General features: G+C 40.4%; 1 protein-coding gene across 7 annotated transcripts in view; it reads left to right on the forward strand.

Annotated features, from left to right (window-relative positions):
* Positions 1 to 15,526, forward strand: part of TESMIN (testis expressed metallothionein like protein) — a 36,905-nt gene that overhangs the window by 5,440 nt on the left and 15,939 nt on the right. For 6 of the 7 annotated variants that reach the window (XM_089520813.1, XM_089520817.1, XM_089520814.1 and 3 more), the window contains 4 exons: positions 2,794 to 2,911; positions 5,669 to 5,727; positions 8,533 to 8,691; positions 10,595 to 10,715. In XM_089520813.1, coding sequence (XP_089376939.1) covers positions 2,794 to 2,911; positions 5,669 to 5,727; positions 8,533 to 8,691; positions 10,595 to 10,715 — 457 coding nt within the window. Of the gene's footprint in view, positions 1 to 1,404; positions 1,775 to 2,793; positions 2,912 to 5,668; positions 5,728 to 8,532; positions 8,692 to 10,594; positions 10,716 to 15,526 lie in introns of those variants that run through there. The other variant, XM_089520816.1, reaches the window with a different exon arrangement.

A 15,526-nucleotide genomic window follows, 5' to 3' on the forward strand; every position in this document is an offset into this window, starting at 1 on the left:
GTCTCCAATGAGACAAAAACATTTTTTGGATATGATTTACAAATATAAGTTCTTATGGAGTTTAATTGTAACTGATTTAGATTTATAAGAACACTATGAACTCATCCTAATAGCAATGCTCTGTCTGCAGAAACTGTCTTCTTTGTTGAGTGAATACAATGTAAGTTCAAAAGTAAACGGCTGATTTGAGGGGGATTCAATCATATATGCTCTTTCCTCTATTACTGTGGGAATATCTAGGCACTAAGTGTTATCTTGGTGCTCTTCCCTTATTAACCTGCTGTTGGGAAACCTACAACCTAGCCATCAAACCTACATTTCCCATCTGTTCTTTTCATTAGCAGAAGCAAAAAGATAAAACACCTGCCTCTCGGTTTCCAGAACCAAAAGTCTGAAAATTAAAGGCTGCCCTAGACTATTCATTCAAAATCTTGTAAAGATTTTTTACAAGAATTAAAGAATTATTAAATAAACAGTATAAGAATCTTAAATAAAAATTAAACAAACAAAAGTGCCAATACTGGGAACACATGACAAAAATTTCTAAAATAATGTCACAAGGAAAAAAAATGATAGACAAATATATTTCACCTTTCTCATGATGTTTGCACTCAGCAACTAATTAAAAATATATATGATAATAACTGATGGTAGAACGCATTTTACATGTAGAAAATCCCAGGCTTGATCCCAGACATCTGCAAGTAGGACTGAAAAAGACCCCTGTCTTAAACCCCAGAGAGCTGCTGATTGCAGTAGGAATTTTCAACCCCTTCATATTTTGAACTGTAACTCCCAGCTGTTCTAGCTGGCATAGCAATAGTGAGGAATGCTGTCAGCTCCAGTTCAACATCTGGAGTTCACAAAATTCCCATTCTGATGTATATAGGCAGTACTGGGCTGCATGGACCATTGATCTGGTTAGAAGAAAAATCATTTGAAATTGATTGCAAAATATTCAAGACTAGTATAGAGTACACAGTATTAGAGACATTCATAAAGAACAGGTTATACTAGACTTCAGCATTCAGAAGAAACATATCAAGTAAAAATTACAGCTGGGCTACTTTCTTAAGATTTTGCTTGTGGGTTTCCCAGTGCCATCTCATCAGCCAATGTGAGAAGCAAGACACTGGGCAGATGGGCCACTCATCTGATTTAGCAGGAGTCTTCTTGTGTAATTGCTAGCCTGAAACATGTAGAGCATTTGAAATTGCACGTTATTCCATCTTTTGTTCATGCATTTTCAGTGGTGAGGTGTAAAAAGATAGAAGAGCCGGAAAAACCAGCAAAGGTTAAAAGGAGAGGGCTGTGTTGTTTGAATCCTCCATAAAATTTACTGAATGAGGCAGTGATGGCAAAATACAAGCGTTGTCTGAAACCACTTTTGTTGTCAAATCGTTAACTAAAGAGCATGAATGATACAATGTATACTGAAAATCAATATGAATGCATGCAAAATAAGTACACTTGACTGCTGATGCACATGCACAAAAACAGACTGTTCTTTGCATGGACATTAGAGGTGATATCTGAGCACTCCCTAAGCACCTACATTTTTCATCAGCATGGATTTTGGAGGAATCATGAATGGTGGAGCAAGCCTAGTTTATTGTGGATGACTGCCAATATCAAGAGAATTTAAAAAGTATCTTTATTTCATTGTTTTTCCTCTTCAAGGTAGAAGGAGTGTCGAGAGAACACAGATTCCCAGCAAAATACTCTGTCTACTCAGAATTAGATTCCATTCAGTTCAATGAGACCTTACTCTGAGGTGAATGTGTATAGGATTGCTGCCTCCATTATTAATTAACAGGACTGGGCTGCTGCTAGCTTAAGCCTCAAGTGTAGGACCAGCTGCCATTAGGCAGAGTCAATTGCCTCAGGTGGCAGATGGTGAGGGTACAGCAGGGGCAACCTGCCATCCATTCCTTCTGAGTTCCCTTTGCCATTTCATTCTCTTGGAATCCTCTCTCCTGCATCAGCCTCAAGCTCACTGAGTTGCTACTGTTGAGTTGCTACTGAGTTGCTACTGTTGAAGTAATATTCATCTACTACCAGTCTCTGTGCAGACTGGAGGGGACACCTTTTTATCTTTCATGCCAGGCAGCAAAATAATTTGGATCATTCCTGCTGACTTTGGACAAGTCACATGCTTGTATTCTGATGCAATAGCAAACTAGAGAAAAGCTAAAAGGGAGCTCATCTCACCTGTGTCTTCCACTCACAGTATAATCTCGGTCAAGTGATTTCTCTACCCAGAATTCTGTTTCCATCTTCCAGGACATGGGGGCAATGACAACCACTGTTATCCCCAACAATTTGTATTCAAAGTTATAATACCCCTGAACAAGGAAACTGTTTGGCTATTATGCCTTAAAGCTCCTCCAGATGAAACAAAAGTGTCAGGAAATGCTGAGATTTGTTCCAGCATAAACCAGTTTTATTTCTGGTACCCATGACATTTTGTTGCCCTGATACACTTCCAGTGAACCTCAAGTACTACCAAAGACATTTTCTTCCTACTCCACAAGTGAGTTTATTTTTAACCCAGTACATTCTGAAATGTAAGATTTAGTTACTGGCCAGTGTGTTTCTTCTGTCTCAAAGCCAATAAAGATGGCTGCAAACAAAGACAGCTATTGTTTTCAGGACACAGATTCAACAGAGATCAAATGAATGAAAGATTAATGTTAGTGCTAAAGCAAAATGTTCCCCTAAACATTTCTTCTTATTACAGAGTAAGTAATTAGTTTACTGTATTAATTTTCAAAAGTATGCTTGTTTTCCTAGGTACTGAGACCACTATTAATTCCAACTGCAGGTGCAAATAACCGTGTTTCTTATGACCAAATCAAAGGAGTTATTAATAATTCCACAATGTTACAACCATTCGCAAGTTGTTCTAGTGGTAAGTGCTTTTGAAACATGAATTCTGATGTGTTTGTATCCATTGAATTGATTTTTTCCTTGCTTTTTTAAAAATCTCTTCAGAGGGAAGTTTAATTACTGTGTGACAAGACCGTTCTCCCACTCCGTTCCCCTGTGCTACAAGCTCCCAAGCAGGTTGCAAGTTCTATGGAGATTTCTTCTAAGCACAGAATGATTTCTCTCGTTCTGCAAGCTAGACCTCCAGTGTCATATCTCATCAACTCTGGTCTTGTTACTGACACAGAGCACAGAATTTAACTTTTTATTTCTAGGATGTTATATTTTTGTGTTTCGTTTGCATCTTCATTTTTCTTCAGGCTTTACTTTGTGTTCATATTCATTTTAAATTTAGGTTTAATTTTTTTTAAAGTACAGAAATGGCAAATATCAAATTAAAATTTAATAGAAAAAAATATGTCACTGAAACTCCTTTGGAAAGAGAATTCTGACCTGATAAATGGAAGTAAATGGGGGTGAAAAAGGTTGAAATTCCATTATTTTTCTTGCATTGAATTGATTATAGTCAAGCTGAGATCCTAAATGAACAATGATGTCTTATAAATATCCATCAGTGTTCTTTTGCTAGCCTTCCCTTTTGGTCCCATACACAACCCCAACTGATGCTGTTCAGGTCGCTCCCCATGGCCAATCGGTGGCTAGTGAGTATGGTGGTTTCTCAGGCAATATGTGACTACAATTTTGCAACCAGGAAAAAATGACTTGTTGCTTTTCCAATCTGCCATTGTACTGACTGGCAGTTCAAGAGGGTGGATGGTTTTCATCCCCCACCCTCCATCCTGCCCCCGACTATAAAACTGCAGCCAGATCATGGGGTAGAAGCAACAGCTAATTGACTGCATGAATGTTCCTCAAGTCATTAGTTGGAGTTGCATGGTTGCTGGATACCTTTCTGAAACAACTATAAAATCACATACACTGGCATAACATAAAATTACACTAATGTATCTCAACTGGAGGATGCGAGTCTGAGTCTAAGAAGAAGAATCAGTAATATCTGATATTGCCCACACAGAGTCATAGAATTGGAAGGGGTCTCATGGGCCATTGAGCCCACCACCACCACCCCACTCTATGCAGGATATCAAGATAGAGCATCCTCAGCAGATAGCTGTTCAGCCTCTCTTTGAAGATGTCCAAAGAAGGACCAGACACACACACACACACACACACACACCTCCCAAGGTAACTGACTCCATTGACAAACTGCTCTGACTGTCAAGATGTTCCTCCTAATGTTCAATTGAAATATACTGAGGATGAGCAGAACGAGCCCACACAGTTTGGTTGCTGCCAGCTCCCTCTGGAGGGAGAATGGGCAGCTCCAGACCACCCCTTTGGGGCGGTCTGCCCAGCCCCAATGCTTCAATTAATGCAGGCTAAAATAACATTATACAACATTTGAGAGCTAGTCTAACATAGTGGTTTGAGTATTGGGTTGCGACTCTGGAGACCAGGATTTGCCCAGTTGGTTTCAACCATGAAACCAACTGGGCAAATCATACTCTCTCAGCCTCAGAGGAAGGCAATGGCAAGCTTCTTCTGAACAAATCTTGCCAAGAGAACCCTGTGCGAAGGTCGCCATAAGTCACAAAGAACTTGAAGACACACAGCAGGAACAACAAAATAGCATTTGCCTTTTTTTGCTGCAACATTACACCAAGGGTAGGCAACCTTTTTGAGCCGGGGGCCGGGTTGCTGTCCCTCAGACAACTGGGGGGCCGAAGCCAAAAAATAAATAATTAAACAATTTTTAAAAATTAAATAAATAAATAAACAAGGACAAATGTAGGGCAAAATTTTCAAATGGTGGACACTTTTTTTAAAAAAGTGGAGGACATGTGAAAAAATTTGCTGATTTTTTAAAAAAATGTTAATATAAATGCATGTTTCTGAGGCTTCTATAGACAATTGCCCCTGCGCGCGAGAGGCCAAAGGCCCCGGCGGCAATCGGCGGCAGGACCAGGCTGGGGCCAGTCCCAAGGCCTCGCCGGGCCACATCCGGCCCGCGGGCCGCAGTTTGCCTACCCCTGATTACACTGATGGCTCAGGTTCAGTTTATGGTCAACACTAATCCCAATGTGCTTTTCATATGTCGTACTGCTGAGCCATGTAGACCCCATCCTGGACCTGTGCATTTGGTTTTTCTGACCTAAATGTACAATTTTGCATTTGTCTCTATTGAATTTAATTTTATTAGGCGGGTTATAGACCGCCGCTTTGCGGCAGTCTCCCGCCGGCGCCATTTGCTCCGTGAGGGAGCCGCAGCAGCCACACCGCGCGGCTCCCGCACGGAGCAAAAAAGAAGCTCCATTTTGGAGCTTTTTTTTGCGGCGCCTCTATGACGTCGTGAGGCGCCTGGGGCGGACTCGCGACATCATAGACGCCGCGGGACATCCGGACGCACAGCGTCCGATACGTAAAGATGGCGGCGCCCGTATGAACAGGGCACCACCATCTTGTACGTATTCTATACGTACTAGGGTTAGGGGGGTGCGGAAGCACCGCCCCTTCCTAACCCTAGTACGTATAGAATACGTACTAAATGGCGGTGTGTAACCCGCCTAAGTTTCTGCCCCATTTTCTAGTTTATCTAGGTCCTTTTGAATTCTTTTCCTATCTTCCAATGTGTTAGCCACCCCTACTAGCTTTGTGTCATCTGCAAACTTGATAAGAATTCCCTCCAATAATCTTTCTTTTACTCTGTTTTGCATAATAGAATCTTGCAATGGTACCACAGCTTTATCTCAGGATGCTGCTGCTGTCTGTGATGAACTTGTAAGTATAAATTTGATTCCCCACCTCCATTTTACTACTTTGCCTGCATCTGTGAATTGGAGCTACAGTTGCATAAGCAAGAGCTCACCTATGGTGATTTTTGCCAATTGCTATACCCTCTTAATGGCTTTCTCTTGCTGTATAAGTGCTTGCTATATTTTAAGATTTCCTTTTTTTAATCTTAACTATGTTTGCCTGATGTTTTACTTTTTTAATTTATATTTTTATAATGTTTATTTTACTCTGTTTTGTTTCACTGTTTCTGTGTATTTTTCATTAAAAGGAGGAATGGAAATACTATAAATACACAAGAAAGAAAGCACCAAATCATGAAGACCATAGCTAGCTTCATGAGACTTAGGGGCTTATCACACGTGAAACTGGAACTCCAATCTGGAGCCCTTCCATAGTGAGGGAGAAGCAGGGTCACTTCGAATCTAAGGCAATTCACGTGATGTTTTATCACACGTGAAGAACGAAATTGTGGTGATTCCTGAGTCAAAGCGGAGAAAGAGCACTTTGAATTACCACACCAGTACATACCATACAAATTCAACAATTCGAATTGGCACCTTTGTGCATGCTCAGTGGGGGTCTGAATGCATCAAGACCTTTTATGCTTCCAGAGTGAAGAAGGGGGGCACTTCCTGGTTCCACTTTCATGGGAATGCAACCCTCACGTGAATTGTTCCTGTCATCTCTCCCCCAGCCTCCGATGGCCCCCTCCTTTGCTCCCATCTCTCCCTCCAGCCTCCTGTTTCATTCCCTTCATCCCTGCCATCTACATCTAAATCTACCTCCCGTTTTATTCCCTTCACCCCTATCATCTAGCTCTAAATTCACCCTCCGTTTCATTCCTGTCACCCCTGTCATCTAGACCTAAATCTACCCTCCATTTCATCCCCTTCACCTTTGTCATTAGATCTAAATCTACCCTCCATTTCATTCCCTTCACCCCTATCATCTAGATCTAAATCTATCCTCCGTTTCCTTCCCTTCACCCCTGTCATCTAGATCTACATCTACCCTCTGTTTCATTCCCTTCACCCCTGTCATCTAGATCTAAATCTACCCTGTTTCATTCCCTTCACCCCGTCATCTAGATCTAAATCTACCCTCTATTTCATTCCCTTCACCCCTGTCATCTAGATCTAAATCTACCCTCTATTTCATTCCCTTCACCCCTGTCATCTAGATCTAAATCTACTGCCCATTTCATTCCCTTCATCCCTGTCATCTACATCTAAATGTACCCTTCCGAGCACCGGAAGCAAATGGGGCAAAACTGCAGCACAGAATCATGGGAAATATGGGATCTTGGAGGGGTTTTTTTTTGGGGGGGGGGGTGTACCAGGACAGAAGCAAAGTTGCATTCCACACCAGACCAATTCGGAGTGAAATCGAAGTGAGCTTAGAAAATTTTTTTGTGAATTTGCTTGTTACTGAATTCACCAAAATGAGGAGTCACTTTGGATTGACTGCGGAAGCGCCTCGGAACAACTCCCCATAGAAAGCAATCACGTGAGATAATACATCACGTTTTAACATGAATCCACATGGTTGGACCCGCAGTCGCATTGGAACAAAGCTGCAAAACCCTCCATGTGATAAGGCTCTTAGTGAAGGACTTTGTCAAAAGTGTTTTGGAAGTCCAGGAATAATAATAATAATTATTATTATTATTATTATTATTATGCTTTATTTATATAGCGCTGTAGATTTGCACAGCACTGTACATACAAACAATAAAATAGATAGGCGTAAACTAGCCCATGGCGTACAATCTTAAGAAATAATAGCATAATACATATAAATAATACATAACAATACAGGCAAGGGTTCAATAAAACAGGCAACAAATTAAAAACGTCCAATAGCAAATAATAATCATGCAATGCCTGGGAATATAACTAGCAGGTCATGCGATAGGACTCATTTAATGAAAGAGTTCCAAAGACTAGGCACAGCCACAGAGAAGGCCAGTTCCATCATCCTGACCCAGTGTAGTTCAGAGGTGGAAGATAAGAAGAAACTGCTCCAGACGATCTTAGTGGCTCACATGAGAAGAAGCATATATTGATGGTCCTCGGTCTATTCTGGTCCTAAGGAATTTAAGGATTTAAATATTATAAGTAGTTTTTGAACTGGAACACAAAATGTACTGGAAGCTGATGACCCCATTGTAATAAGGAAGTCACATAAAGGTAAATACATGCTTCAAAGAATGTTTCATTTTTAGAGTCATCTTTGACAGATAGTTTGCCTGGAGTAGGAGATAAACATGGGGTATTATAGGCTTCCTCAAAGCATCTGTCTAGCTTTTGTGGGAAACAGGATGATGGACTAAATAGGTCTGATTAAGGAAGGCTTGTTTTATGTTACTAGAAATAATGCTGCTTCTAGGAAGCAAATGTAAATGTTTGAAGGATTAATACTTATATTGAATCCTAAGAATCAATGGAGTGGAAAGTTGATATGATGTTTGTATTTATTAAAGCTCAAGACAGTGTGGAAAATTAATTATTACTTTCAGAATATTGCCCCATGCTTCAGACACTTCTTTGTGTTTTTTATTTCCTTTACTATTCTGTAGAAATATACTGAACATTTATTTTTTAAAAATAGCTGTAAGAATGACAATTTAAATTTCCAATTCTACTTATCAATTTAATATTTATTATTAACTGTACTATTTAAGCAGTTTTATTTTTTCTTCTTCAATTTTCTTAACATTGCAAAGCAAATGAAAACAAAACAAAAAACCCAAATCATCTGCTCTTCAACACAAACTTATTTACATTTCAGGCTGAAGTCAGAGAGGCAGTTGTTAGCATTACATCTAATAACGCAGAAGAGATTTTTCAAAATTCAGATAGTGGAGAAAACAGCCACAACCTACCCATTTCACATGAAATAGAGGATGGTGCCAACTGTTCACAGAGAAATGATCCTAGTCCCCAAGTGGTAATTACTCTCATTGATCTTGATAATAATCTGAATAACTATTATTTTTATTTCAGTGAAACTAAGACAAATTTTATAGAACAACCAGCCTTGGATGATACCATACAGGCAATAAAAAAGTTCTGTGGGGAAGTTCTGCGTGCATCAGTAAATGTTGAGTAGGGGGCTGCATGCCAGATATATGCCAATGTATGGGGTCTATGTCAGCACAACTGCTGGGGTCCCACAACCACTGTCAGCAACTCAAAACGGGTCCTGGGGTTAAATCAGACCCTTGGAGCAGAGCTGGCAAATTTCCAGAAGCCGAAGCGTGGCTCCAAAGTCCAATTGGGATGACAGCAACTGGATGTCTTCCAGGAACTGCAGCAATGCAGGAACCTCCGGGGACACACAGCAAACCGATGCTCTATCTTCTTCTGATAAACCACCAGAGAAACTAAGTCCTCAAAGTGCTCTTTATTCACAGTGCTATTATACAAAACTAGATCTCTAAAACTCCATACCATACCAATCCAACTCCTTCTACAAACCCACACCACACCCTTGCAACCCATGGGCTTATATAGTCTCCAGTCCATGTGGTCTCCCAAACCCAGTGAGTTCAGGTGTGTAACCATGTCATGTGTCTCCTGTGCAATCTAGACACATGGTTTCATCATCCATGGCTACGTGCACTTGGGCACTGAAGTGTCCTTGAGCCAATGAGCTTCAGCTGTGCTGATCAGCCTTGCCACTCTGCTGAATGCTCATGGCCAAACACACACACATCAAGCATTTCCCTGTGTGCTGTGTTTTAACCCTTCAAATCCCTGACAGTCTAGACTTCCCTTTTACTTCCCCCTCCTTTCTCTCATACATATACAAGCACTTAAACACAAGCTAACATCTTTTGTGTTATGCAGTACATAAAATCAGAGCCCTAAACAGGTTTACCCCCGACATTCAATGGTACTTACTCTCCAGTAAGTGTGCATAGGACCAGTGGAATCACTAGGATTGGTCTCACCCAGTATAGGAACTCATGGTGTCACCCCCCCCCCCATATACCTCCTCCCATTTCACACAATACAGAATCCTTAGTAATGCTTTTTTGCACTAATGTTACTTGTAAATTGTAATTCCCATATACCACAGAATGTAATGCTAATAGTTGTGATATAAACAACTAGCAAAATTAAAATTATACCTTCAAATTACAATAGCATATGCACAGCCTAAATATATTTACATATGCATAGTGAAGATTTGGTTAAATGTGATGTTCTTATAGAAAATTTCAAAAAAAATATATTTTTTAAAAAAATTAAAATTTTGAAATTTGAAATTTTTAATTTTAAAAAATTCTGTAGCCTCCCCTTTCTCCTCCCACTGAGCTTCACCCACTCCCATCATCTCTTAAAGCATTTTAAAGGGAAGCAGTTGAAGGCCACAGCCTGTTTCTGCCCAAAGGTAGGTGTTTGAGGAGCAATGGTGTCACCCCCCCCTTAGGGTGTCACCTGGTGACCATCCCCCCTAGTGATGCCACTGCATAGGACTGAACCTAAGTTTGATTAACAAAAATAAAACAATACTTTTTGGCATAATGAGGCTGTTTCTTAACATGGCATGCCAATCCTCCCAACAATATTTCAGCTTTAAAAACAAACTGACTTTATTTTTAAGGGGGAGGACAGCTGAGGGTAAGGGAAGTTATTGTAATGTGTTTTTTATATGCTTGTGTGTTCGTGCATGTGTGTTTATGTTTGTGTTTATCTGTTTTGTGTATTGTGTATTATTGTGTTTTTGTTATTTTTGAATAGTGAAAAATTATTTTAATAGAAACTTAAGAACTTCTTTGTACAAGTAATTTTTTTGTATAGAGAATGAAAACTACTAAAAAATCATAATTGTTTATGCATTCCAGATAATCTGTCAACTGAAGAATGGTATGCATATACTCTGCATAAACAATACTGAAACAAAAGAATTGAAAGCAGTTCATTTGGTTCCTCTAAATCAAGAGCAGCAAAAGTATCTTCAGCCAGGTATTGAAGTTCTGGAAAATAAAAACAATATATCAGATATTATCCTAATTATTTAATATTTTGCTAATTTGTAACTTCCTATAGGAGTGTACCTTGTGCATATGAAGGCGAAATAGGTTCAGGTCACAAATGTCAGGGATGATGGGAGTTGTTGCTGTACACCTCAGGCTGTAACTCACCACCTTGTTAATGAAGCTGAGCTGACCAGCTTTGGTCAGTGGTTATTGCTTTCTCCCAAAGCAGCAGAGTTTTCTGAGAATAGGCTGAAGACCCTGACAATCTTCTTCAAGCCTTCTCACTCTTCTTCTTCAGATGTCTCCAAACACCATCAGGATTCTGCTGGTTCTTGTATCTTCACTCAAGACACCAACACAACTCAGTAGTCTTAGATAAAAGATCTACTTTATTCTACTATATACAGTTACTATCTCTATATGCCCAATAATCCACAATATCTCTACACTCTACCAATACTCCACAACTACCCACAAGTTACATTAGCAAAACCGGCAATTATTATAGCAAATGTTTGTTACCACCCACTAGACAATTACCACCCAGTGGGTGTGTACATTCACAATGATTGGTTGACTTTTGTTCATCCCATACTCAAGTCCAACCCATGAACATCATCTGATCACCTTGTACATGTAACAAGTCTCAGGTGTTACCAATGTACATTCCTTAATTTTGTCCTTGGCTCCCAAGACTTCTAAATTATATCATCCTTTACACCTGTGTGATTTCTTAATTGTTCATGCTTAGTCATTCTGACTCTCACATACATATTTTATTTCTATAACTGCATGTCCCATGTTGCATTTCCTTGACACTTTACTTGATAAAACTGTACAGCTAGTGGGACTTAAATCATTCACATAGAACATTGATTTTCTCAGGGATTGGGACTTACAACTCAGTCATGATCTTACCGAAGATAAATAATACTACAGTACAATGCTATGTTTATCTGTCTGAGAGTGAAAGAAAAACACTGACACACAGAGAGAAATGGAGGGAAATTGTTGGAAAAGGAAGATATCTTGGAAAAGACAGAAGGACAACCTCTGATACAGATGCCACAAAAGTTAAAAGAAAGAAACCATATAATTTAAATAATTAAAAGCAAACCATATCCTGTAGATTGTATTTTGGGCTGAAAAGGCAGAAGGCCTCAGATCTAAGCTAATCATGCCTTTACTGCATTACATATACAGAGGCAAGATCCATATCAAACTTCATTAATATTTTTCTCAACTGTGTAATTCAGTATATGAGCATTGTTGGCTCAAGGATCTTCCAGACACTCAGAGGGCCTTCTTAATGTAGAAGAAATAGAACATGCAAACTGAGAATTCTCTTAACACTCTCTTTGACATTCTTAATTTTTACTGATCTATGCATAGTGAGAACTGCCATGAGGACACATACCAGATTTGAAGTGCTCCATCCTCTGGATATGGAGTCTTAAAATTTCACAGTATTATCTCCCAGGATGTCAGGAGCATTCAGTCAAGGATTCTAATAAAAAGAGGCATCCTTGTTGAAATGTTTCCAAGGCATGTAGAGGTAAGCAGTACCCTGTAAGCACTTCCACTCTATTGTGCCCTCCCCATGGCCCAGAAACACACCTGGGGCAAAGCAGATGGGGGATGGGAAAGATGGACACTTGTCAATCTCTTCCACAGCTCCTGCTATTTGTGTAAACAAAAAACCAATAATTCCCAATAATTACTGTGAAGTCCAGATCAGGGAATAAGGATCCAGCCTGTGTTAGATGGTGTTACACTCCCCCTGAAGACACAGGTTCCCAATTTGGGGGTACTCCTGGACTCGTCTTTGAACCTGGAGGCCCAGGTCTCTGCAGTGATTAAGAATGTTTTTCCACATTTAAAGCTTATGCACCATCTGCGCCCATTCCTTGAGATGCCAGATCTGCCCTCAGTAGTACATGCCTTGGTTACATAGCAATATCAATAGCAGCTTCATTTATACTACCAGGACTCCAGGTTACATCCCGTTTGGACTACTGTAATGGGATCTACATGAGGATGCCTTTGAAGAGTGTTTGGAAACTTTAGCTGGTCCAAAGAGCTGCAGCCAGGCTGTTAACTGGGGCAGATTACAGAGACCACATAACACCCCTGTTGAAACAGCTCAATTGGCTGCCATTTTGTTTCCAGGCACAATTCAAAGTGCTGGTTATGACCTATAAAGCCCTATATGGCTCAGGTCCTCACTATTTGGCAGACCGTCTCTCCCTGTATGAACTGGCCCAGGCTCCAAGGTCCTCTGGAGAGGCCTTTCTCTCCTTCCCACCACCATCACAAGCACGGTTGGTGGGGACGCGAGAGAAGGCCTTTTCCGTGGCTGCCGCTAGACTGTAGAACTCCCTTCCCAGGGAGACCAGAATGGTTTCTTTTTCATTGGCCTTCTGCCAGGAGGCTAAGACCTATCAGTTCAGACAGGCTTTTAAAACAGAATGTTTGTAAAGGACCAACTTGGGGTGTTGTTTCATTTTAAAGTGTTTTATACAATTTTATCTTTTTAAAATGCATTTAATCTTTTAATGGCTATCTATTTTAACATTGCAATAATTTAATTCCTTTTTAATGCTCCTCTTTTCTATGTTTTTAATTGTATTAATCTTTTAATATTGTGAAGCCACTCTGAGTCCCAGTTCTGGGGTAAGAGCAAGATACTGTTTTTCTCTGGAGGGATGCTGCAGCAGGCAAAGCACGCGGCGTCCCTCCGAAGTAAAAAGAACCCAGAAAAAACAGATTCTTTTTACGGTGCCCAGAACACACCATGAGTGTACCATTGGTGTGCTGGTGATGTACACAATGCACAGCGATGTGTATACACTGCGCATCCCTTACATCAAGATGGTGGCACCCGTGTGGATGGGATGCCATCATGATGCAGCTGCCGTGCCGTGCTAGGGTTAGGGACCGTGCGGTTGGTGCGTGGCCCCTAACCCTAGTATCGCCGGTGCCATGCCACTTCAGGACCATCTGTCCCAAAGTCTTGGTTTGTCACGTCTGTATACTTTTAGCAGATTTCATCGTAGGCCTAGACAGTGTCTGAAAAAACAACAACAGAACAACACTCAACAGAGCCATTACAAATAGTTATATTTTCTGGCCTGGAGGAAATGTCACATTTTCTTAATAACAAAATCAGAATTTATTTATTTATTTTATTTATATCCTGCCTTTCTTCTGCAATGGGGCCCTTGGAAAATTTAAAACTAATTTGTTCTGTTACATGTTATGTTTTTTGACAAGTTACCCATCGACATTACTCATCACAGTATTTTAAAAGTAACTTTAAAAACAGAGCATTGTTTTTGTATTATTTTGAGGAGGAATAATTCTCAAGTCTGATGTGAAAACATGAAAATTCCTGTAAAAATGCCTGTAAAAATATCCACCGATGTAGCCTTTAAAAAGTAACTAGAAAATGCTACTTTCACAAATTACTTCATTTCCATATGTTACACTTATTTTGAAATGCTACTCCTTACAACCTCCTCACCACCCTGAGATGCTATTGTGTGTGCAGAGAAGGGCTGTATTCAAGTATCCTCGTCATACTGTTCAACGCCATTTTCGTAACCTTCAGTCTGTTGACTCTAACCATCTTGGTCAGACCCTGGACTCATCTCTCTCTTCCCTAAATCTTGGGAATTCTGCTGATTCAGCAATGTCTTTATTTAACTCCACTCTTTCCTCGACTCTTGACCATTTTGCCCCTGTCTCTGTACGCACTTCTTCCTCTAAGACTAGGCCTCAGCCCTGGCTTACCCCCATTGTCAAGTTTCTCCGGTCCTGCTCTAGAGCGGCCGAACGTCTTTGGAGAAAATCCAAAGAGCGGCCTGATTTTATCCATTTCAAATTTGTTTTTTCTTCCTTCTCACGCGCCCTGTCTATGGCAAAACAAAATTATTACAAATCATTGATCTCTGCCAATGAGAGGTGCCCGCAGCGCTTGTTCTCCACCTTCAACTCTTTGCTTAAACCTCCCTCTCCTCCTGTCTCTTCATCATTCTCTCCTAATGACTTTGCTAATTATTTCATCTCTAAGATCTCCACTATTCGCTCTGAGATAGTCCCCCCCGATTCTTCTTCTGCTCATAATCTTCTATCGCCCTCAACTAAAAAAAATTCTGTGTTTCCTCCTGCTTCTCTGATGAACCTGCTACACTTCTGAACTCTTCCAAACCTGCAACTTGTTCTCTCGACCCAATTCCTACTCGTCTTCTAATCTCTATAGCTCCTTCTTTTCTGCCCTTGCTTCTCCATATCTTCAATCTCTCTCTCTCTACAGGCTCCTTCCCTTCGGACTTCAAACATGCTCTCATTTCCCCTATTCTGAAAAAAACCTTCTCTTGACCCCTCCTCTTTGTCTAGCTATCGTTCGATTTCTCTTCTTCCCTTTCTTTCTAAGGTTTTGGAACAGGTTGTTTATTCTCGCTGTCTTGAGTTTCTTGAAGCCAACTTAATTATCGATCCCTTTCAGTCTGGCTTCCACCCACGGCATTCTACAGAGACAGCCCTCACCAAGATCTCAAACGATCTTTTACTGGCCAAGGCAAATAGCCTTTACTCTGTTGTCATCCTTCTTGATCTGTCTGCAGCCTTTGACACTGTTGATCACTCTCTTCTAGTTGATATACTTTCTGACCTTGGGTTCTCAGACTCTGTTCTCTACTGGTTTAGATCTTATTTGTCAGGCAGATCTTTTGCAGTGGTCACAGGTGGTCAGACTTCATCCTCTTCCTTTATCTGTTGGAGTTCCCCAGGGCTCTG

The sequence above is a fragment of the Sceloporus occidentalis genome, unplaced genomic scaffold (assembly GCF_023333645.1).
Source record: "Sceloporus occidentalis isolate IW3139 unplaced genomic scaffold, rSceOcc1.0.p SCAF_4, whole genome shotgun sequence".
Classification (NCBI taxonomy): Eukaryota; Metazoa; Chordata; class Lepidosauria; order Squamata; family Phrynosomatidae; genus Sceloporus; species Sceloporus occidentalis.